General features: G+C 41.1%; 1 protein-coding gene across 2 annotated transcripts; it reads right to left on the reverse strand.

The window, feature by feature from the left end:
• Positions 1-256: 256 nt before the first annotated feature.
• Positions 257-25,700, reverse strand: RNF20 (ring finger protein 20). 2 transcript variants are annotated; one of them, XM_054584594.1, is made up of 20 exons: positions 25,569-25,700; positions 24,368-24,522; positions 18,773-18,940; positions 18,467-18,614; positions 18,126-18,308; positions 14,284-14,402; positions 12,111-12,257; positions 11,862-11,939; positions 11,573-11,692; positions 10,055-10,234; positions 9,027-9,162; positions 8,575-8,696; positions 8,084-8,454; positions 6,505-6,622; positions 5,769-5,918; positions 3,685-3,897; positions 2,722-2,847; positions 2,410-2,550; positions 1,614-1,715; positions 257-1,354 (listed from the first exon to the last, which is right to left on the reverse strand). In XM_054584594.1, the coding sequence occupies exons 2-20, from the start codon at positions 24,494-24,496 to the stop codon at positions 1,178-1,180; spliced, it is 2,928 nt and encodes a 975-aa protein (XP_054440569.1). In that variant the 5' UTR covers positions 24,497-24,522; positions 25,569-25,700; the 3' UTR covers positions 257-1,177. The 2 variants fall into 2 exon arrangements, with proteins under 2 accessions (XP_054440569.1, XP_054440570.1); XM_054584595.1 differs by lacking the exon at positions 25,569-25,700 and adding an exon at positions 21,678-21,752 and having other exon boundaries at positions 24,368-24,478.

Here is a 25,700-nt window from a genome sequence, read left to right on the forward strand (position 1 = left end):
GAGCCAGTATCTTTTAAGCATCATCTCCCCCTAGAACAGACTCAATAAAACAGCTAGGAGAAAAATGCTTCAATTAATCAAAGAAACAAATAACTTAATCACAATTAGCCTCTTATTCTAAGTTGATTATTTCTGTTCAAGAGAATTCTATTTTAGAACAGCAGGTATAAATTAACTAATAATGACAAATCCGAAAGTTTCAAAGAAAAACACAAACACAAAAGCAAACTGAATCCTTCTTTATTTGAAGCTTGAGGAATATAAAGTTTTACAAGAAGATTACAGAGTACCTTCTGGAAAACAGGGGTCACAACCACCTCTGTGGAGAGGCTGATGAGCGAAATTCATAGCTCACCTAGGTCTCCCTGAGTCGCGTTCCCGGAGTACCCAGTAGCTCTCTTTAGCATCTCAGTACTGTTGCCCATCCTCTCCAATCTTGATTTCATTTTGAGAAAAAAGGGGCTACAGTATCTGAAATTAACAGGCCTCAAGAAATTTAAAGAATTTAATGAGTAGAACATTCAAAACTTAAATAACTTCAACAAGGAAGCCAGCTGATCTTAACAAGTTACTTTGCTACTGAATAAAAAATGATTTGCGTCATCCTGGAAATATTTCATTAAGGCTTCAAACCATCCAGGAAAGAATAGCACAGTTATAATAACATTTTGTAACCCAAGTTTACAAAAAGTTTACTACCCAAATCCAGAAACGCTCATGCCCATCGATAGGTTATGTCTAAAAGATCGCACACGCTCCCTTCCCCGAACAGCTGTGTGTCTCGTCTGTTCCCCAGTCCCTTCTCCATGCGAAAATACCAACTTCACTTCTTCAGGTGGAATGGACAATCCAAGATTTTACAATGAGCCTGAAGAGGAAAAGGTTGAAAAGTCTGAAAGCAGGAAATAAACAAGACTGGTAGGGAGACAAATAAGAATTGTTTGGAGACAAATAAGAATTGTTTGTTTCTAATTCATTCTATAACCTAAGACTTGCATTTACCAGTCCTTTCCCCTGACGTCACCTAGCTATGAGAGAACCTAGAGGTCAAGTCTGTGAAGGACAGGTAGTTGACAAAGTGCCCTGTGAGTGACTGTCAAGGGGGGAAGAGGTAGAGGTTTGATGGTTAATGTGAAAGTGCCTGTGGAGCCAGCCCCTCCTCTTCTCCTGGCCTGGGTCAACCAATGTAGATGCGATGGAAGTCATTGGCACCAAAAGCAGCGTTACACTTGGGACATTTGCGCTGGCGGGTGTCATAGCGTGTCTTCACACACTCAAAGCAGAAAACGTGGAAACACTTGGTAAGCACAGCATCCTTTTTACGCATGTTGCAGCAGGGACAGGTCAGGCGAGCCTAAAACAGAAGGACAGAGTCTGAGCAACCGTAAAGGCTTATGATCTGAGTGGCACACAAACAGAAGCAAACAACAAAATCCGCTGAGTGCTAAGTACCATTTTTCCCCCCCAAAATAAACCACTCTCTGGTTACCTTCATATAAAGTAGTTCAATATTTATTTTCTGGTCTGTTAGCAGGCTGCTTCAGAAGCCAATTAACAAAAAACAAACAAATCAACCCACACCGCAAAGCAATCACTGAGATAGTTTTCCTTACCTTGTAATCTTTTATCTCCTCCATCAGAATCTCATCGCATTTGGGCACGTTATCTGGTTTCTTTGTGGTCTCCAGCTTCCTTCGAAGTCTAGAGATGTCCTCCTGTGGTAGGACAGCACACCCATTAGACACACTCCCCCAGGCCTGCCATCTGCGACAGAGAGAACCGCTCCAACCTGAACCTTCTATTGTGGGCAGAAGTCATTTCGTGCCCAATTGTCTTTTAGGAATGTAGAGAATTGCAAACAGCAAGACATTTTCTTTGTTTCAAAATAGGCAACTGGGGTCACATCACCAAACGAAAGTTGAAAGTCGCACTGAACTATGGTCAATTTCAGTATTGTGAATATACAGTCTAAGAATTTAGAGGGATTACATTTTTTAAAAAAGAAAAAACTTGATGGACACTTTATTTTAAGGCAATTAGTTTTAAGCTAAAGGTAGATTGGATTAAAATAATTAACAGATTTATGGACAAGATCAGAAAAACTGACATGCCAAAAATAGAAAACTCATAAGAGAACTTTAAAGTCCTCTAATGTAGGTATGTTGTCACTTATTTACTAATTCATACACTTAGTAAGTATTTACTCCATGCCCACTTCATGCCTAACCCTGTGACAGGCTTTGGGGACACAGCAGTGAAGAAAACAGACTCAGGTCTCTTCACTTGAGGAAATTCAGTCAAACAGGAAAGGACATACTTTAGACCAATGACTCTTTCATAAGATGGGTCCTCTGAGAGCTCAGAAAATACCTAACAAGTAAAACCTAAAGAAAAAAGAACTGCTCTTACCTGGGCTCGTTTAAAATTAAACATGTCCTTTTCTTTGGTGACACTATTCTCCACGATCTCATCCTGAAAATCATGCAACTTCTTCTGAGCCAACTCCAATTGTGCTTTGAGGTCATCTGCAAGCTGGGCTGCCTCCATTGCCTACATGGGATGTATGAATAATGTCATCTTATCACCTCTTACTATTTCCAGTGAGCCAAAATGTTACCCCAAGTCCAAGGGATAAGGCGAGCCTATAATTTCATCGGCGTCATACATATTTGTCCCTCTGAGACAGATTGTCACTTTAGATTACAGAGCAATCGATCATACCTTACGTTTATTCATCTCTAAAGCCTGGGTCCTAAGACCCAGCTCCTTCTCCCCGGTGCCAATGTTGCTTTGTAACAGATGTTCCTTCTCTTCCAATTTCCTTACCACCTGTAACTGGGCATCGACCTTGAAAGAAGAAAATCAGATTTTAACACAAACAGGGAGAAAAAGAAACACCGACTAGGCTCTGTTAATCCACAGGCCCACAAATGAGAATATCAGAAATCTCAAACTATTGCTGATTTTTACCCATGAACCCTACAGATTAGAATAATTAAAAGCTTCACTTTTTAACACAAAAATATATTGCTGATGATTCAGAGAGTGTGGGCAACCATGGAAAAGATTCTCTCCAAATTGCCAAGAACAGATGAAGTTACATTGATAAGATATTTATCTTTTCCGGCCACACAATCCTTGTAAGCCTGGCAATTCATACTAGAACATGTATATCATAGCTCAAACAAAAGTCCAGGTGTATCTCTTTCAGAATGGCTGGAGGTTCAAAAGTAGTCATTTTCCTGAAATTCATGCACAAAATAGAATCAAACAATCTTAAGCAGTAAAAAAGTAGAGCCACACACCCACAATGTCTGATCCCAACATCCAGAAGTAATTAGGTAACACTCACCAGTTCTCATGCCACTTTCCAGAAATGTTTAAAATTCACAGCACATGTACACAAAGATATGCATTTTTAACACAAAAGGGATAATAAATCACTTAATGATATATGTTAGATATTTTTCCATATTAGCAGGTCTATATTTGTTTTAAGAGCTACATCATGCTCCTTTGTAGGGATGTTTAATTTATTTACCAGTAACCTAATGATGTACATTCAGTTTTCTGTTTTTCCTGTTACAAAAAAAGTTGCCGCAACCATCACTTTTTAATGCATATTTTCATGTAGAAGTTACCCTACTTCAACAGAATTCTGGAAAGCTCTATTCATTCTAATACCTGAGTCTTCAGGGTCAAAACCTGGTCAGCCAGCTCCTCCTTCTCTTCTTTAAGTAACTTATGGATCTGATTGGACTTGATTCGTTCTGACATGAGTTTGAAATTTGCATCATCCTTCTCCCGCAATTGCTGCATCAAACGGATATTTTGCTCCTGCATGTCTTCAAAGGCCTGGCCTGTGACATCCATCTCAGAGAGGAGAGCTTCTTCCTCCTAAAATAAGGAGAAAAACTTTTCATTTTAATCAAATCATCTGACTTCAAAAAAAATGAGCACCGGAAACTCAACTTTCCCACCGTTTATTTAAAAATAAATTAACCTACTCACAAAGAGACACAGTTATAAGAAGCCTTGTACTGTCCCTGTGTTAGCCGCAGCTGTACAGAAGAAGCCCTGTTATCTGAAGCCACTGGCACTGATAATTGGTCTGACACCGTTAGCTGATCCATTCTCAAGGTCAGTTAAAACAGACAAAAATATTATACATATCAGAATCTAGCAAATCGATCAAGTAGCAGTTGGTTAGGAGAACTTCTAACATAAAACCTCCCATTTTCTCATACTTTTCCTAATTACCATACTGAACTTAATCTACAAACTTTCCAACAGCACTGCAACAGACTGATAGGAGAAGAATATATCTAAAATAGTTTTCTTGTATTTGTGCTATTATAAATGAGCATCTTTTCATATGTCTGAGTCATCTGTATTTTTTCTTCTGTCAACTAGTCATCTTTTGCCTATTATTCCATTGGGTCGGTGGATTTTCTTCCCTATCATTTTTTGGAGTTTTCTTTTTTAATATATTAGAAAGAGAAGCCCTTTTGTGATAAGAGAATTTTTTCCCCTGTCATTTATCTTTTGGCTCTGCTAACAGTGGTTTTTGCCATTTACAAGTTTTGTGGGGGAGTTTTTCTTCATAAGTCAAAATTATCAATCTTTTCTTTCATGTTTTTAGTTATTTATTAATAGCTAGAAAGGTCTTCTCCACCCCAAATTTTTTGGGAGAACTGACATTTTTAGGATAATGAGTTGTCCTACATAAGAACTTTAGTGTGTCTTTCTACTTGTAATACAACCTACAGTAGTACTATTTCCTGGTAATTATTTAAGAGAGAGAGAAAAAAGGAGGAGTGGCAATCAACAGATTTAATGAGTCAAAACCCCACTTTTTATAAAAGGACTGTATACAGGTTCTAATAAGTTCCTCTTTTAAAGGTACTTAATGATCTAGTCACCATGAGAAATAATTTCATTGTCCTTTTGCTATTTCTTAGAAACTAGTGAAGGTGTTTCTCATGGTAAATATGGTTTTCCCAAGCATTTTTTATATCTTTATTACTGAATGTTAGTAAATTCACTAGGACTTAAAGAAATACACGCTCATTATCAGAAGGGAAAAGTCTCTTTAGTTCCATGACACACACCGCAACCACCGTCGAGACACTGGGTATTTATTTATAACCTGCTTGGGACACATGTTTTTCTTAGTTTTGTGTATTTATAATCATTATCTGTATAAAATTTTATATTTTTCTTTTTAACTTAATATTCATTATACCCCCTGATTCCAGATCAGCAGAGAAAGGACAGTCCCCTCAATAAACAATGTTGTCTGAACAACATGCTATATTTGAAAATAAAAGTGAACTTCATGTCTCACAAATACACACAACAAAATAACTGAAGGATGAAAGATTCAATGTAAAACAAACAAACATACATACAGGAGAAAAAATATTTTTAAAAAAGACTGGAGCCCTGGATGGTGTGGCTCAGTGGACTGAGTACTGGCCTGCAAACTGAAAGGTCATCGGTTCCATCCCCAACCAGGGCAAATCCCTGGGTTGCAGGCCAGGTCCCCAGTTGGGGGCATGCAAGAGGCAACCAATCGATGTTTTCTTGCACATTGATGTTTCTCTCCGTCTCTTTCTCCCTTCCTTCCCCTCCCTCTAAAAATAAATAAAATCTTAAAAAAAAAAAAGACTGAATGAAAGTGCAAACTTCACTGTCAATAACTTAATGACTTACTTGTCGGATAACATGGTCTTCAAAAGCTCATCAAATAAAGAAAGCGCACCCACCTGCTTGGCCATGGCCAGCTTCTTCTGCAGGTACTCTATCTGCTCCTCCACTGCCCGGATCTTCCTCAGGGCATCCTCATCAGCCATTTTCTTGTTCTCTTTTTTCTCCTTATCCTCTAGATCCTTGAGTCTTTGCCTTAGATCTTCCAACTACAGGAGGAATCACAGAAAAACAAAGAAAAAGCTATGATAAAACTTCAAAAATCCACTGATACTGTACACAGATGGAGGACCCATAACATCAAAAGCGCGTTTAGAGAATTATGAAAGGAGATAAATGATATACCAGTACACCACATCAAAACACTGTTTTAACATCACTCCATTACATGCTTCTGTAAACAACAGTTCTGAGGAGTGCACATGTATGGTTCTCTAGAATAATAGTTCTCACCATTTTTGTTTTCCTTAGGCTCCAGAATTTTGAGAGAATAAGACATTCTTCCCAAAAGTAATCCGAAACAAGAATCATTAAAACAATGATTTTTTTATAGGTAAGGGTGGATAAAAAGTTAAAAAGACTACTCCTAATCCCAGTAACTTTGATATGCCTTACCCACCACCTAGTGGAGAGTGTGGAAATCTCTATTTCAGATGGTCTTTGAAAGGGAAGGAAATGCTGCTAAGTTTTAAGCACTAACTTTAAAGAGAAGGAAACTATCCTTCGGAAGTGTGAAGAAAAATCCCACAAGGGCAGATTATACCCCAAGCAAGAGGTGACGGCGGACTAGGTTACCTCTGCCTTAGACTTCTTCTCAGCTGCCATTAGCTGAACTTTGTCTCTCTGTTCCTTCGGGGCGGAGCGGTACATATCTAGCAACAGTTTCATCTCCTTCTGGCTCTCCTGTGCCTTCCTAGGATGAGGGCGGTAGAGGAAGGAGAATGGTGCAATGAGAAAGCAAAGGGCACCGCAGCAAGGGAATTTCAAATTGAGCAAAATATTTTACAACAGTTCTATTTTACACTTTATATCACACATCTCAAAGACAAAACCTGCACAGACTACCAAGAGACTTCTGTATATACTCAGTAAGTACAGTAGAAAAGTTGTATAAAGGAATCATTTCTCCTTGCAGACCAAGTTCCCTAACATAAAGTTAGCAAATAAACACTTGTGGCCCTTATTAAACAGGCAAATTTCTGGGCCCTCACTCTTAGAAACCGATATTCAACAGGTCTGAGCTGGGATCCAGGACTGCAGTTAAGTAAGACACCCAAATGATTCTGATACCACACTTGAAAAAACCCTTTGCCATAAAGATACCAAGAGGAAGGAAGAAGAAAAGGTAGAGATAAAAATCAAACATTTAAAATATACTGCTATTCCTAGATTTGATAGTTAAATGATTAACCATCATCAGCCAAAGATGAAAACTTCGCCTCTTACTAAATTATCAAACCTCTTATCAATACTTGTATATACCAAAGAAGTGCAAACATTTTGGGCACAGTGGCCCCTCAAATCCAAACATCAATAAAGGCTTAACCATGACCAATGTGAGGCAAGAAGGAACCAGTTCTGCCAGAGAAGTTATTAGATAAGAAGGAAGAGGAGGGGCAATGTGTGAGGTCTGACAGTGCTTCATTGACCTAAAGAGCTGTTTTACTCTTTTAATGCTTGTAGCAATAAACTTCCTAAGAGCCCCAACTGGTGTGGCTCAGTGGGTTGAGCATCACTCCACAGACCAAAAAGTCTCCGGTTTGATTCCCAGGCAGGGCACATGCCAGGTTGCGGGCCAGATGCCTGACTGGGGGGCATGCAAGAGGCAACGGACCGATGTTTTATATCACACATCCATGTTTCTCCCTCTCTCTTTCTCCCTCCCTCCCCCTCTCTCTAAAAGTAAACAAAACATCTTATAAAAAAATAAATCTCTTGAAATGACTTGATAAGCACACAAACTAGTTAACTGCCAAGCAAACAGATCAGTATTATTCAAATTATAGTGATACATACTCTATCCTAATTTAAATTACAATTAATGCCAGCAATCTGCCAGTGGTTAAATTCAATAATTCTTATGAGTGTTACTTCAATCATGAAACCCCTTCCCTTAACTTGGATTCATGAGAAAAAAAGCCACAACCATGGGGTTTACTGAGACCTGACCACCAAAATGAACTACACAATAGCCATGCAGGTCATTTTGGCTCTACACTTGATCCAGAATTGAGACCACATTAACTGTGCATTTAGTTACACTCAAAATAATATAATGATCAGATAAGCCATGCCATCAACCAAACAGCTCATGCATGATGTCCTAGCTTGTTTAACTTTTAGGTCAGAAAGTTACTCTAAACATTGCTCTTACTTGAGTTCAATCTTCAATTGTTTGATAATTTCTGCTTCCTTTTTCCTTCCATCATCGTGTTTCCCTTTCTCTTTTTCCTTAGCAGAATCTCTCTCTTTTTCTGACTCTTTAAGTTTCTGCTTCTCTCGTTCTCTCTCCTTTTCCTTCTCCCGCTCTCTTTCTCGCTCCCTCTCTTTCTCCCTCCTTTCTCGTTCTCGCTCTTCCTCATCCCGTTTGGACTTGATTTCGTTGACTTCCTCCTGAGGCGCCTTCGCTGCGGAGGGCTGGGCAGATGGCTCCTCAGGATCCGGTTTGACCTCTGCAGGCTCGTCCTTCGGGTCCTCAGTGCTAGACTGAGACTGCAGGAGGGCACTGCCACTGCGCAGACGTGTCTGGGAGGACAAAGAAAGGGAACGAGCACATCACGCATGGCAACCACGCTGCTTTCCTCACTCGGAAACAGCTTTACAAACTGAATAGCAAGCACTACTTATTCTACTCCTCCTGGTTACCTTGTTCAGGTCCGACTGGGCTTCTCTCAGCTTCCGCTTATACCTTAGGACCTCCCCTTTCAGCTGGTGATTGTGGTTCTGGAGGCTGCTGATGAGGTGGCGCATCTCCCGGTTTATGGGGCCTTAAATACAGCAACAGCAATGTTATTAAGAGCTGCGGAAGGCAAAGGCACAGGGGAGACAGGACAGAATGCACACATCAGGGACTCTAAGAAATAGCGAAAATTGCCAAAAGAAAAAGTCCTCATCGGATGATGAAAACAAAACTGGCCAATTTGAGTTAAAAACAAACACTCAGGCTGTGAACCAAAATGAATTACAGGACTTGGTTTTAGGCTCTTCAGGATTCCTGAACTCCAGTTACTACTAGCAAATCCCAGTAACTATGCTGTGTCTTTCAAGGAAAGCATGTGCAGCAGCCAGACTGCAGGGAGGAGCAGTAACAACTATACCTGCTTGTTCATTCGCAGCAAGGGTCTGCTCAAACTCTATCCTCAGCATCTCATATTCCTTGCGGACCTGGGCCAGGGTATCTTCTAGCTGGATCACTTCAGTCCTCAGCTTCTTATGAAGACTAACCTCATCTCGCTACACACAGAAAAAGGAACCAATCAAAAACCCTTATCAAAATGGTGGAAATATATTATATTTGTCCCCTAAATTCAATATTTATGGAGCTAAGAAGAAAAAAAGAAAATAGCAAGAAAAGAGAGATATACACTGAAAAATTCCAACTCAATTAATACTTACTAAGCACCAGTTAGAAAACACTGACTTGAAAACCAGCCAGATAGTAAAGAGATAAAGGAAATGGCCCCTACCTCTGAGAATGTTACAATTTAGTTGGAGAACTAAGCAATAAGACAAAACATAAGCATATGTAAAGTAAGATATATTCAGTTCATTTGGCAGAAATAGAACAAAAGACCAACTACTCTAAACACTGCCTTACGGACTACAGAAGTGAACACATAAATAAAAGTTTCTGCCTTTAAGAGAAGTACTTACACAGGCACTGTAAGCTATCGTGGCGTGTGAAGCAGTGACGCAGCTTCCATCCTCTATTCTCCCCCAGGCACATAAGGCTCCAGCCACACTCACCTACTTTTATGTCTGCTGTTCTCACTGCTGAATACCTTTCTCCTATTTTTATCTACCAGTAAATTTGTATTTACCCATAAGATTCCTACTTTATTTTGGCAAGTGGAAACAAGCAGATTCGAGTCAAATCTGATGCTATCTCCGCTATCACCAGGATGTGCCTCTATTGCACCACACTGCACTTGAATGGATGCTGTGCTCCCCACCAGACTGTATGATTCTGGACGGCAAGATGCCCGCCAGCTGGCAGAGTAAAAACCTACAGCCATTCTGTAAGCATTTGCTGAATGAGTAAGAGATTAACTGCACATGAGAGAATAAAATTAAAAATTTATGAAGCAGAAAAAGCTTATAAACAGAAGTCAAAGTTACTTGGTACCTCAATGAGCTCCACCTGGCGCTGGTGGGTCCCCCTTGTGCCATGGAGCAGGGTCCGAGCCTCGTCCAAGTGCGCTTTCAGCTGCAGGCTCTCATTGTACAGGACAGAGAATTGTGACTGCATGCAGCGATATTCCGGAGTCTCCTTCACCACTTCCTCCACCGCGCTCCGCAGTTCCACCTCGGGAGGACCCAAAGAAAAGAGAGTCAGAAGCAGAATTTTGCATCTGTGCCCTATATGCTAGACAGGAAATAAAACCTTAAACTCACAGACATCCTGTGCAATTGAGATAAGCTCTATGAAGATTATGAAGTAGGTCTACTGACTCCTCTGGATATGTAAAATCCACCTCAAATTAAATTCGACCACCCAAGGGGTGGTACCTGGTACCTGTATTCTTCCACCCAAGAACTGTTTTAATTGATCAGTGTTTTTATATTATGTGTCAACCTAGATTCAAGGATACTAGAAAAGCCCTGTGAAATCTGTCAGATTTAAGGACGGCGGCGAGCACTATGAAGTTTGTCAGGATGCTTATTTTAAGAACACAATAAGGACCCCAGTACTAACTTATTCTCTTTAACAGTCACAGAAAAAAATATTTTTGATATTGTATCAAAAATAGTTACGCTTCTCCTAAGCAACTGTCTGCTTCGATTACCCAAATACTTCAACAGATTTAACTCAGGTTGTTTTTCAGTTCAAACATCTTTCTTCAAATATTTACCTATAAATAAATCAAATTACATAAAGACAGGTGGCTGTGATTGAAAAGAGAAACAGATGACTTTCAGAATCCACTTTCTTTCCCCCAAACACCCGAGGAGAGAAAATTCCAATGGGCAGGTTTGAAAACCAGCAGGATCATTCGCCACTTTTCTTTCTCTGTCTCGGCAGCTAGAAACTGCAGAGCCCAATTCTGTGGCCCACGTCTGGCAGTCGCTGACATGGGAGTGGCCTGTCCTCCTACGGTGCATACGTGTTCCTGACGTATAGCTCATGAACAAGCCCCACTTATTTTTAATCCTCACCCCAGGATGTGTTTACTGATTTTTAAAGAGAGAGGGAGGGGGAAGTAGGGGTAGAAAAAGAGAAACATCAACTCATTGCTTCCTGCACACGCCCAGACTGGGAATCAAACCCACAAGTTAGGTAGGTGCCCTGACCTGGGACCGAACCTGCAACATTTTGGTTTACGGGACAACACCCCAACCAACTGGGCCATCCAACCAAGGCACGGCTCCATTTTTTTAAATCCATTCTGGATCCTCACCCTAGTTTATCCTACTTCTCATTTTTCTCAACAATTCCTAAGTTACAGTACCTTGATTCAGTCTATATATCTTTGTAGGTTGCTTTAAATCTTTTTCAGAATGAGGCAGGATACAAATATATAAGTACATAAATAAATACAGATACACCAATTTTCCTTCATATATTATGAGGGTTCACAAGTACGTACACGAGTTGGCCAGCAAAACGTTTGACTTCACTCCCCGTGAGAGATGTGTCTCCTACCTTCAGCTTTTCGTTTTGTGCAGTGACCTCATCGAAGTCTTGCCGAAGTTTCTCCAGCTCACAGTGACGGTTCTGAGCCAACTCTTTGTTCTCCTCGAGCTCTGCATTCATTTCCTCAAACTGGAGAGAAGCAGAAGAATAGTAAAACGAGAAGAAAGGACAAGAATTTTTAAATCATCCCCACTCCTAAGTTTCTGTCTTCACTGATTCACTTGAGAATGCGACCCTAAGTACCGAGCAGAACGTTGACACCAGGTCAAACACATGGCCTGAGAGTGACTGATTTTACCTTCCGAGCATTGATGGTTATTGTGCCGCCATAGAGACTGCTTCCTGCTCCATACACCTTATAACCTTTCGAATTCACCTACAGAGAGGACAAAGAGTCTTCAGTGGGACAGCAAAATCTCAGTCTGGTAACCAAAGCAGCTTCAAAGCAGTCCCTCTGTCCCCCAGAACTACTACCCAAGCCCATCCTTTCTGAGCAGGCTCCTTAAAATGATTCTAATCTCCAAGCTGTAAGTAAAACAGCACTTGCCCGTTCTAGGACTTCTGCTAAGTGTCGGTTGAGTCGCTGTTCCCTCTTTCGAATTTTGTCAATATCCCACTGCAGGTCATCAATCATGGACTCTAGGACAGACACTCGTGACTCAGCCGTCTCCACTTTACCCTGCAACTTGGAGAACTACATCCCAAAGATGGGCATGCAGAAAAATATAGGGGGGGAAAAAAAAAAAAAAGACCAAGTTAAAAAAAAAAAAAAAAGCCTTGCATCAGTACCTTTTTCCTGATACATGAATATAAAAATGAAATTACAGGTTCTTTTAACAGTTCTGAATAAGTTACAATCATGAAAACCATAGAAGTTTATAAGAACTCTCATACAAAGAAAAGACTACTTAAGATTCAGTAATTGTTCTACCTCAGGGAAGCATCATTTCTCTAGACAGAACAAAACCCACCAGAACATGTGTATTTTTTGAGAGACAAAAGATAATGTCCTTGATTTTATCAGATAATTATAGGAGAAAAATTCAAATATATATTTAAAAAAGACCCTCAACTTTTCCTTCCACATTTCCACAAATGATAACACAAAGAGAACAAAAGGAAAACTTCCATTTTCTTTTCCAAGCTCACCCCAGGGCAATCTTAAATTAGACACTATAAAGATATAAAAATCTTTGTTGTTTTCTGTTTATCTAGGAGCTCCACACCAGCTAACACTATTTAATGCTCTGATCATAAAACTGTTACATGTGCACATTAATCTATACACACCCCTTGTGTTGAGCTTAAAATATGGCCCCAAATATCTTTGACAGGCCTCCAACCAAGAAGCGGGATCACTGTTTCCTTCTCAAGACGCTGAGACAACGGTAGTGACTCCGTGGAAATGCTGCATAGCTTTGAGGCTATGTCTGAAAGGCTATGAAGGTTCTGCCTGGTGTTCCTGGGACATTCATTCTCTGAAAGAAGTCAGCTGCCTTACAGGCAGTGTAACTACCCTGAAACTGCCATGGTGGAGAGGCAAGGTGCAGATGTCCCAGACGACAGGAGCGGTAACAGCTGGCCACGATGCCATCTTAGACATCAGCTCAGCTGAGCAAAGCAATGCCTCTCCCCAGCTCCGTAAACCTCAGTGAGGTGTGGGGAAGGCCTAGAGGAGGAAGGCGCTGTCACCTGGGCAGCAACTAGTTTCCCTTAAGGCATGACCACAGAGTTACTCTATTTTTTTTCTACACTCCAATTTATGTCTAAGCACTGTTTCACTCTAACCCCTTTGAAGGCTGATGAGAATCCACATGTATTAAAAAAAATTTCTCTGGTGCTTCTCATGCAACCAGCCCAGCACAGACGTTGGCCCTGGGGATTAAGAAACAAGGGCACAATGCAGAACACAGGCTTTGAAGTTAAACAGACCTACATCCCAGCCACAGTTCCATCACCTTCTGGCTGCGCGCCCGCCTCGCCGTCACCACCCCTCGGAACGCATTTCCTCTGCAGGAACATGGGAGTTCACATTCACAGGAAAGACCCTCTACTCTTCTTTCCTGTATGTTTACTAAGTGCCAAGCACTACGTAAATGATGGCTAAGGTAGGTCAAACTTCAGCAGAATATCCTTTGAACTGAACTACTGATAGAATGATAATCAAGAATCTCAGAAGAGGCGTCTAAGGCCTATCATCACTTATCTCAGTCATTTTATATGAATACACAAATACCCAAACCTTAACATGGCATAGTCATGGCATCATTTGGGTCCAAGTTTGGACTGAAAATCCACATGCCTCACGTTCCTAGGCTCCATTCTCAGATGAGTAGTTCCTATTGCCCCATTCTCAGATGAAGTTCTACCAACCCATTCCTCAGTATCACTGTACATGGTCTTTTATATTTGGGGTAATTCATTATTTGGGGGTTTGGTGTATTGTTTTGTACACACAAGTATTTCTTCCTAAAGACTAAGATCCTAAAATGTTTGGAATAGAAGCATAGTCAAGGAGAAATATTCAATGATTTCTTCCTTTTACAATACCTGGCCTCACATTTTGACTTCTCAGAGCTGGCTACTTTAGCCTGTCCTGTATGCTCTTTAATATATAAAAATAGGCTTTCTAGAGGAAGGTGACTTTTGAGGCACTCAGAATTCAGGCAGTGTCTGCCACAGGGAACTAGAAACTAGCACTCTCCCTTCTGGTCAAGTACCTCCTGAGACATGGTGTGATGCTTCTCCTGAAGGAGGTCTGTCAATTCCTGTAGCCTCATGTTCTCCTGCGTGAGGAAGGAATTCAGGTCCTGCACTGCTTCCTCCACTATCAGATTATCTGAGGGAGAAGAACTATAGTTTAGCATCTGTGTGTTAAATTACAGAACTGCATATCCCACCAAAGCGTTAACATGAAATCTCACTTTATTTCCCAGAAAACATCAAGAATTAGGATGGTTTTTATTATCTGCACAAGACAGATTACCCAGAGGATAGATGACCTGCTTAAGGAAATGGTCACAGAGCCAAGGTCACCTAACTCCCCTGCCTTTCTATAAAGTCAAAATGCCTTGAGAAAAGAAATGGAGAGCCTTGACTGGTGTGGCTCAGTGGGCTGGGTGTCATCCTGCAAACTGAGAGGTCACTGGTTCAATTCCTGGTCAAGGCACATGCCTGGGTTGCAGGCCAGGTCCCCAGTTGGGGGCGTATGAAAGGCAACCAATCAATGTCTCTCTCCCTTTCTTCGTCCCTCCCTTCCCCTCTCTAAAAACAAATAAATATAATATTTCTTTAAAAAAATAAATGGAGAATTTCTGTAACTTTATTCAGATAAGGGAAAACTACCCAAAAAACTGAATTTTATATGAGGTATCTCTTAATCGGTCTGACATAATAGCAATAAAATTCTGTTTTATAAGGCTACCAAAAACTGCTGTTATTCACTAACACTAACATGAAGCACCTCTATGTTGGGAGAGAGGAGACCAGGGAACAGAAATTTCCTTGTTTGAATGAGCACCTATAAAGTCATAAAGAATAAAGAGCATAGAGTTACTGATCATATCCTGGAATACCATGCTACGGGCACTCCTGAAGCTAAAAAACCAAAATGTACGGTTTGATTTACAAAGAAGGTACGTAACCTACAGAACTAATTACACCAAGCTAATAGGTTTAAAGTTAGAGTCACAAATACGAAGCTCAAATCCAAATGTTAGTAAATGAAATCAGACACTGTCCGGACACACACTTTTACAATTAGACACTTCCTGGGACCCATCCTATGCCCACTAACTAAGAATCTCCATAAGCAGGACAAAAAAAAAAAAAAAGAGTAATGCTCTGAAAACACTCAAGTGATTCAGAACCCAAGTTAACAACTAGGGAACAAACTGTAGTCCTCTTCAAGTCCTAAGGTGTCAGGAAAAAAAAGAATACAATAAGAGCTCAAAAATATTTAGTGAATTAATAAACAAGCTGATAAATTCAGTTCTTTTGAATCAATGACCAAATAAACATGGAAAAAAATGAACTGCCAAAACATTGGAGTTGATGCTACAATTCATACTTTATACATCTTTAGCTCTTAGAAAGATCAGCTTATCAATGGCAACTGCCCCTTATGTTATAAATAATAGCTTTGCAATTAGTAACTTGTAAATAATTTTTAACTTAAATCTTAAAATGTATGCCATCAAAAGAATAATTTGAAAGTACTGTTTAATATACTACTCATTTTAGTTCCTTTTTAAATATAACAACTACCTTATTTGATATTCATTTATAAAATCAAGCTTAACACTGACATAACCTTTGCACATGGCATATTATGTGTGTCTAATATGTACATGGTATATACCATAAAACATATGATAGATCCATGAGGCATCTAACTAGGATTTAACAATACCATCTAACTGCTTGAGTACAACCAAGGGAGAAAAAAGTAACACAGCTTGGTTTAGATTAGGTGACAGGGAGGATTTATAGCTGTTCATTTTCCATTAACTAAGTACCACTAGATACCAGATACAGTGCTAGACACTGGAGAAACAAAGAGGAGTAAGCCAAGGCACTGCACCAAGAGACAGAATTTAGCTGGGAATTCACAAATAGATGCAATACATGTATACAAAAGTCTGTTTACAATGGTTATCTTTGAGAAGTGGGATGGGAAGACTTTTATAGTCCACTTGTAAGTTTTTCTGATTTGTTTATTTTAAAACAACCATTACCCAAATAATAAAATACAAAAATACACAAATAGAAAAGCAAAAGAAACTGTTGCCCACCAAATTGTCACAAATCTTTTATATACCTCTTCTTTTAATTCTGTTGGTAATTTAGCCCAAGTATTCTCAAAATCAAAACTACAGAGTAATAAAATTCTTTGCCCGCCCAAAGGTTCAATCTCCATTACACTTAACGTATTTCTTTCAGAAATAAAAGGTTAAACGTATTAATGAAAATCAGAAAAACTAAAATATTACAACTAGATCAACATTATTATTAAAAAATGGGCAAAGGACCTGAACAGACACCTCTCTAATTAAGACATACACAGGGCCCAGGGGCATACGAAAGGTTGCTCAGCATCACTAGCCTTCAGAGAGATGGAAATTAAAACCACAGTGACATACCACTTCACACCAGTCAGACTGCCCATCATAAACAGATCAACAAACAACATGTGCTGGAGAGAATGCAGAGAAAAGGGAACCCTAGTGCACTGTTGGTGGGAATGCAGACTGGTGCAGCCACTGTGGAAAGCAGTGTGGAATTTTCTAAAAAAATTAAAAATGGAACTGCCTTTTGACCCAGCAACTCCACTGCTGGGGTTATACCCTAAGAACCCTGAAACACAAATTCAAAAGAACCTATGCACCCCAATGTTCATTGTACCACAATTTACCATAGACAAGTGCTGGAAGCAACCTAAGTGCCCATCAGTAAATGAGTGGATCAAAAACTGTGGTACATTTACACAATGGAATACTACACAGCAGAAAGAAAGAAGGAGCTCCTACCCTCCATGACAGCATGGATGGAACGGAGAGCATTATGTTAAGTGAAATAAGCCAGGAGGTAACAGACAAATACTATATGACCTCACCTACAGATGGAACCTAATCAACAAAACAAGCAAGCAAAATAGAACCAGAGACACTGAAATAAAGAACAAACTGACAGTAACCAGAAGGGATGGGAGATAAGAGAGGAAAGAAGGGGAAGGGTTGTCAAGGAATATGTATAAAGGACTCATGGACAAACTAAATGGGGGTAGGACTGAGAGTGCGAAGCAGGGGTCGATGCGGGGGGGGGGGGAGAGCAGTGGGGGGTAAAGCAGAGACAACTGTACTTTAACAACCATACCCCCCAGCAAAAAAAAATAACACGAAAGCAGGGCATTTAATAAGAAGATGCAACCTAATTACACAAATACTTTATAATACAAATACAAATTTCTGCATTAACACTGAATAGTATCATACTTGAATATCAAGTATTTGTATTCTAGACACTTTTCCATTCACCATACTTTATCTTTTTAAACAGAGAGATCATCTAACAACTCCAAAACCTTAGCCAACTTTTTGAAATAATTAGATAACAGAAAAACAAAAAACAAGAACATATTAACTGACTTTTGAAGTCAAAACTAAGTAATCAATTAAGGAAATTTTTTAAAAATATAATTACCAAAATTTAAAATATTATCACTAATAAATCAATGGCCAACATTACAAAAACATCCAGAAACAGAGCTTTTTCTTAAATTGATAAAATTAATTCTGCTACTTATACAAATGTAAATTAATAAAGTATTAGAATGGGGCTGATTAAATCTTGCCTCAGCTTCTCACAGTTGCATGGCTCAAAACGAGAAGCCCTCATAGAATACTAACATGCCACAGTAATAATGCAACCAATAACATTGAAGAGTAGGATTCCAAGAAATTCAATTAAAGAAAATATCTAAGTTTGCAAAGTACAAATCATCATGCAAAGGTGAGTTCTTATTCCTCCCTCTCTGCTCCCCGTCTCCTGCTTCTTGCCTCACCTCCACTGTTTAGCTTCCTGGATAAGAGCTCCACTTTTTCTCGCAATTTATCATAAACAGTCACAATCTGGGACACAGCTCGGCGTGAGGACTCCACACGCTCCTGCAGCTGAGATTCTATTTCTTCACTGGAACTGCTGGCCAAAGTAGCAAGGAAAGAGAAGGCTGGCTCTTGTCCTTCCCCTGAAGGACACGGGGAAAAAAATAAAGACCCCAAATTATTCAACTAGAAATATCCAAATTCATTTTCCCCCCTCAAATGGAGAGCCTAAAAGCAAGGCTCTTCCCCCCCCCCCCAAAAAAAAAAATAGCACGCACTGGTAAATCCACCAGATACTCACCTCTGTCGCGGTCATCTTTCCGTTCCTGATTGCTGTCCGAGTCCGGCTCAGGTTCGGGCACAACAAGGGCTTTTCTTTCCGTGAGTAGGTCCCCCAAACTCTGCTCCAGATCATAACGTTTAAGGATGATACGGATGTTTTCATCAAACTGGAGATTAGGGTAGAGAAGATTAGGAGAAGATTATAATAAAAACAAAAGGACACAAATTTGGTAGTTATGTAGAACCAAAAACACACAACTTTGGAAATGAAGAGAGTGCTAAGGAGAAAGAAAATAAAAATCTGAGCAAATAAACACTTAGCTACCTGACTCCAGTAGCGGTTGACAATCAACAGCGAGGCATCATCAGTAGCCTGTCTTCGTTCCAGTTTTTCAATGTGCTCACGGAGTTCATCTTCAATGGCCTGCCGCTGGTCCAGCATTTCTGCCAGCTTGCGATTTTTGGTTTGCAGGGTCCGGATGTCTGAATCCTCCTGCCCCAGGAAACAATCTTATTAGTCTCCACAATGAAATTAGACAAACCAGCTGATGAATTCAACAAAGCCTTAGTAGTTAGTCATTTCGTATGGATAAAGCTATTCATTAAAAACAAAAAACAAAAAAAAACTTAACAAATAATTAGATAAGAAGTAGGAGCAGGAGAAGTAAAGGGTCTATGATGATGGGAAGAATGATGTGCAGAAATACACTAGACTCTCAACCTCGCTCATCTCACCGTTTTATTCCTGTGTATGTTCACAAAGTTCTGCTACAGTGAGGCCCCGCCATCCAGCTAGATCACCCTCTGCCCCAATCGACCGTCATCCATCACCTAAGCACTGCTCTTCACTCCTTCAAGGCTTTGGCACCTGGGTCCTCCCGAACCCCAGTCCCTGCCTCAATAAACGTGTGCACGTGTGCACGTGTGCACATGTGGACAAGCCACAGCCTCTAGCACCTAAACGGTATTTTGATTTCTTTAACTCCAATGATTAGCTCCTCTACTGTGCTTCAGCCATGCACTTCAAAAGCCACATGCTGGACTTTAGTCTGGAACGGTGTCACACCTGAAATCTCAAATTCCACTTTTCATTCCCTGAATAAACCCACACCTTGCCAGGTATCTCATGCCCTACCCCCATACGCCAGCCCTCATTTGGAGCTCCAAAAATCTGGATTCTCGCCTTTCTCCCTGTCAGTCCCCTCTGTCTCCATTATCTTCCATAAGTTGACTGCCCTCTAGCAGGGGCGTCCAACCTGCAGCCCACGGGCTGCGTGCAGCCCAGGATGGTGATGCATGCAGCCCAACACAAAATCATACATTTACTTAAAACACTGAGTTGTTGTTTTTTGTTTTTTTTTTTATTACACGTTACAATGTATTTAACGTGTGGCCCAAGACAACACTTCCTTTTCCAGTGTGGCCTGGAGACACCCAAAGGTTGGGCACCCCTGCCCTATAGTATGTTCCTTCAAACTCCTGCCTGTCAGGCTCCTCAATTTTCTGCCCTTAATCCTTTATTTCACCCCTGTGAACAAACCCCATTCTGAATTAATCCACATACCTGACTATTCCTTTCCTCTACCCAGTATGCTGAGACTTGCTGATAAGATCATTAAACCAAGGAGAAGGCTGCCATTATTAAATAAATTCTTAACCTGAACAGATCTTAGAATTTTTCTAGAAATATTTCTTTCTTTAACAAGTGAACTACCTCCTGTTCTCCATTGAGATAACAGCAAAGTCCCAATCCCTGCCTCCTCTCATGACACACTCAGCAGATGACTTTGCTTCCCATTTTTAAAGAGAAAATACAAAGCATCAGATGCAAAGCTCCTTGACTCCCCATCTCCTTGACCCCTTCACACCACGTACCAACCCATACACATATTCCTAAAACCTCAGCTTGTGCTCAGAATCCCATTCTCTTCGGTTTCTGCAAACATATCACTCCATCGGTACTTCCACACCCCTCTCAATATCTTTAACTTCTCCCTCTCCAGCTCCTTCCCTCAGATGGTGGGGCGGGGCCGGGGGGCTGTAGTATTGCAGGCAAAGAAGCAGGATTAGAAAGGGCATTTTTACTTTACCCAAGAATTAATGACTATTTTAAGGTAAAAGCTGTTTATTAGAGCACCAATTTCTTGTTTTACTTCTCCCATTTTGGTTAAAACATTCTTGATATATTAAAAGAGGCGATAGTTTCCCAATGTACCAGTTTATTAACACTGTTAAACTATAGCTTCAACCTCTTTTCTGAGCACGTCTTCCCCTTCTTGTGCTAACTGAAACCTGGATGAAAATGCCCACTAACCCGCAGGCTTCTGTGGCAGTCACTATTTCTCCCCTGCACCCCCTGAAGCCCTGGGGCTGAAGCCAGGCAGGTGTCCTCCTTGTTCCCAAATGCCACTTCCAGGCCCTAATCTCACCTTCTTCTCCAAAACCTCCTGGCTTTGCGGCTCCTGCCATTGGTCTGCACCACCTGCACCCTGCCTTGCTGCACTCATCTACCAACGCCCAGGTCACTTCCCTGCATTTCCTTAAGATTTGGCACCGAGGTTATTATCATTCTCTGCAACACCACTCCCGTCAGCGTTCCGACCGACTTCCACTCTCATACTGATGGCCGTTCCTGTGCACGCTGGGGCAAGTCACGGAGCTCCTCTCTTCCAGTGATCCTGTCCCCACCCTCCCTCGCTCACCAAACTCCCGGTTAGTTTTAGTCTCAGCTGTACCTGTATGTTCTCTATAAGCTCAGTTTCAAACACCCCATTCTTCACAATTACCACGTATTTTCCAGCTCACTCTCTCTAGTTTATTCCAGCTGGAATTTCCCGACTCCAGCAACTCTTCAACTCCTCCAGGATCTATGATCCATTGGTCCTGTACTTGTCAATGTCCTTCACTCCTCTCACTTCCTTAAAATTCCTCCTTTAATGAATTTAAATTCTGTGATCCGTCATTATAACTATGCCCTTTTGTAACCTTCTTCTCCTTTGTCGTACTGTTTGGTTAAAAACCCCGAACCCGGTAACACCCAACTCTCCACCTACGCCACACAGGCCGACATCCATGCAGCTGAATGTGACTAGAAAAAATAAAGCGCCATGCCGATGGTTCTCACTTTAAACTCACTTTAAACTTACTGGATCACAAATCCAGTAAGTCCTCAGTGCTGCCCATCAACTCTACTCCGCCTCTCTAGTTCATTCAGGACAACTACTTCATACCTTCTCCTGTCTCTTCAAACCTCCAAAACTTCCTCCCCCATCCTCACTCTCAGATGAGTCTTGCTTCTGATTTCACTGGAAAAAAAAAAAAAAATAGAAGCAATCAGGAGAAGACGTCCACATCTATCTCCCACAAGCACAGCTACTGACCTATCTATGTCTACCCTCTTCCTCCTCCCTGCTGTCTCTGGAAAACCTGACTCTGCTCTCGTTAAGGCCAATTCCCCAACCTGTGCACTGTATTACATTCTCTTACCTACTCAAGGAAATCACACCAGTAACTGTCTCTTCACAGTTACGTATCAATTTTATCTTCTTTCCCCAATCATTTCAATCAACAGAAAAACATGCTGTATCTCCTACCTAAAAAAAAATTTTATTTATTTATTTTTTTAAAACCTTCCCTCAATCTCATATTTCCCTCTGGCTACTGCCCCATTTTTTTGGTTCTATTTTACATCAATACTCCTCCCAAGAATTGTCTTTAACTTGTTTCCCCCATTCCTCTCCTCTTACTGTATATTCTCTTAGGCTCACTGAAATCAGGCTTCTATTATCATGACTCTGTGAACACAGTTCCTGTCAAGTCTCCAGTGAACTTTCTATTGCTGAATCTAATGCTCAGTCCTCCCCTTACTCAACCCATCAGCAGCACCGGGTCAACTCCTTCTTGAAACACTTTCTTCACCTGGCTTTTGGGACCCCACTCTCTCTGGTTCTCCTTCTACTTCACTGGCCCCTTTTTTTGGTCTCTTTGGTTAGTCTCTCCTCATCTTTTTGACATCAAAATGTTGCAATGCTCGAGGTCTCTGTTCTCAGATCTCTTCTCTGTCTATGCTGTTCCCCTGGAGGAGAGCCTCTAGTCTCCTGGATTTCAGTATGTACAAAATGGTAATTCCCAAATGTATGGTTTTAGCCCAGACCTCTCCCCAGACTGCGTATCACTATAGCCAACCTACCCATTCAGAGGTCTAGTAAGTATCTCAGACTTACATATCCAAAATTAAACTCATGATTCATCCTCCCCCGTTCCCAGTAATTCTACTCCTCCCATACTCCTCCCTAGCTCAGTAAGTGGAAACACCATACTTCCAGAATCCTGGGGCCATCTCGCTGCCTTTCTCTCATATGCTTCATGCAATCCATCAGCATATCTCGTCCACACTACCTCCACAGTGGTCCAAACCACCACGGCCCTTCATCAAGACTGCTGCACAGCCGCCTGCAACAGACACCTGGGTGCCCCACGCCATGTCCTGTCAGCCTGCCAGATTCAGCACAGCTGTGGTGGACAGCTCCATTCACACTCTCCTGTTCCTACTTCAAGCACACTTAGCAGTTTAGTTTTTTTGTTCCACAATGTCAGCTGGTAATCTTGAGGTACAAAGGAGGGCTTAGTACCTTCAAGGGCAACCTTCCAAGAACTGGGGCAAGAATCAGTGGGTATATACCCCAGCTTCCCACCCTTAATGAGATGGATAGAGTGAGAGGGGGTAGAGGGAGAAGGAGTGAGGGAACAATTTTGCTAACTGAACTCCTGCTTATAACCCTGGCTCCTCTACAGTCTATTCTCCAAATAAAAGTCAGAGAATGTTACACTCCCCTGCTTAAGACCTTCCAATGGCTCCTCCCTGTCTTCAGGATCAAGTCTAAACTGGTATGTGCGCTCTGCGCTTCCCTTAGAGCATGCGGTTATCCCTATGAACAGCACATATCCCACTGTATTCTAACAGCCTATCCCCTTGTCAGTGCCACTCTACACACTGGAATCCAGGTTCCACGCTCAGTGTAAAGCACAGTGTCTGGCAAATAACAGATGCTTAATAGTCATATTTATTGAATGAATAAATGTCCTTGGGATGCGTGATGGGAGAGAGCGCTCAGATAAAATCACCTTCTGGCAGCAGTATGGAGTAGTTGAACCCCAGACGGACTCAGAAATGACACCTCATCAACAATGTGCTCCAAATGCTGCCATTACTCTCTCTGATCCTCAGCCTCAATTCAAATAACAGATGCCGTTTTGTAGCCCATACAAATGTAAAGCATTGTAATACTGTTTCACCATGGCTGAGTTCCAAAATATAGACTCAACTCTTGATCTAAATCAAAACCTATTATAGTTAGCTTCTGATGTCTAACGGACACATAACATTACTATTAGACTTTGGTGTCTAACAGTCTAATAAAAACGTCAGCTTCATAAGAACGAGGACAGTAACTATTTTATGCACCATTCTATTCATTATATCTAGCCCAATAATAATCATTAACAGCTCACATATATTGAGTACTTACCATATTAAAGGTAATATTTTATCTTTACTTATCAAGGTCTTTCATTCTATCCTTTCAACAACCCAGTGAGATAGGTACTTGTAAGTACATTTTGCAGACAAGGAAACAAGAGGCACAGGGAGACTAAAAAAGAGACCATGCAGCTAGAAGTGATGGAGCTGAGAGTCCACTCCAGGAAGCTGGGCCTCAGTCTCTGACTCTTCACTATCTTTTCATAATTTTGCTACATTACTTCTTAGTACCTGGCACTTAATTTTTTTCTTTTTTTTTTAAACTCACTGAGTTTAAAGAAAGAGAGTGTAAGGGAGAGGGAAAGAGAAAAAAACACCTATCTGTTGTTCCACTTATTCAACAGAAGAAAAGCACACTCTCATAGTACTGTTTCCACGTACCGTTGAAGAGACTCCTCCAAGTTTAATTGTTTCCACTGTGGTCCCTGAATCTTCAACAGCTGTCTTCTTCTCCGGAGGCACAGATGTGCCTGGCTCTCCAGCCACTCTTTTATTTCCAATTCCTGACATCTTGGCACAAGATGACAGATGTTTTCCTAGAGGGGAAAAAAGACAGAAACTTAAATTAAGATACAAAAGGGGAGCAACAACAGAGACCACCTATGATGTAAAAACTAGCCATTCTTCTGACCAACCTTTTAACCTGGATCCATTACTTCCACACCAAGCAACACAATCCCCAAATTCTTCTTGGAAAGAAAGAAGTAAATTGTGGATTAAAAGTCAGGGCTGAATTTACACAACTACAAATTTCTAAAGAGGAGGCTGGTAAGAAATAAGATAATGGGTAAAGGGTGAAGAGACCAAGAAAAATACCAGAAATTTCATTTCCTGAAATGGAAAAATATAGTTTGATTAGGATAGAAGTTAATACTACTGCATTAGAATTACAAAGCTGAAAAGAGATCTGGGAGATGTCTACTAGTCATTAACAGTGGACAAGTCATTTATCATCTCTGAACTTATATTTCCTAAACCAAGAATAACAACAGTAGTGCATCCTCCGTATGCCTTTTATAAAGAATGAGTAAGTACAGAAAAAACTTAGCATAATGCCTGACACGAAGTATGCACTCAGAAATGCCACCTTTTTTTATACTCGCACTTGTTTCCCTATTTCCAAATGTTCTCCCCATGATTTTCTGCAACACAAAAGAAGTAGACCTGGGTGCAAATTCCAGTTCTACCTTTTAGGGAGCCGTGCTGCCCTGAAAGAGTTCTCCTTGAGCTTCATGTTCCTCTTATGTGAACAATCGCTCTGTCTGCCTACCTCTCTCCCAGGGTTCCCGAGCTCAAAGGAAACAGAATGGAAGCCACAGACTTTGCTACTTTAGAAAGCGGCCCTGCGATCAGTCACACTACACACTACCTCCAATTCAAGCTCCATGAGAAGGGGTATCGGTGGCAGCAACCTGAGTCAGCCCTCGCCTGGGGCAAGAGAAGGGCCTCAATCTCACTTGCGAGAGGCCGAGGACCCCCGTGCTCCCGCACGTACAAATGCAGGCCCGGGAGAAAGAGGCCCCAGAACCGGAGAGCGTGGAGATTCCCGCAAATCCCATCGCACCCTAGGCTGAGATCTAACCTGGCTTCTTCCAACTCGCGTCGCCCGAGAGCAGAGCTCGGGGTACTTGTTCACCAACGTCCACGCAGACCTCTCATCTCTCAACCCTGATCCACAGGCAAAGATAGGTCAGGGCTTCCGGGAGGTGGGGCC

The sequence above is a fragment of the Pteronotus mesoamericanus genome, unplaced genomic scaffold (genome assembly GCF_021234165.1).
Source record: "Pteronotus mesoamericanus isolate MK-2021 breed Mesoamerican mustached bat unplaced genomic scaffold, CSHL_Meso_final contig_78, whole genome shotgun sequence".
NCBI classification, from domain to species: Eukaryota; Metazoa; Chordata; class Mammalia; order Chiroptera; family Mormoopidae; genus Pteronotus; species Pteronotus mesoamericanus.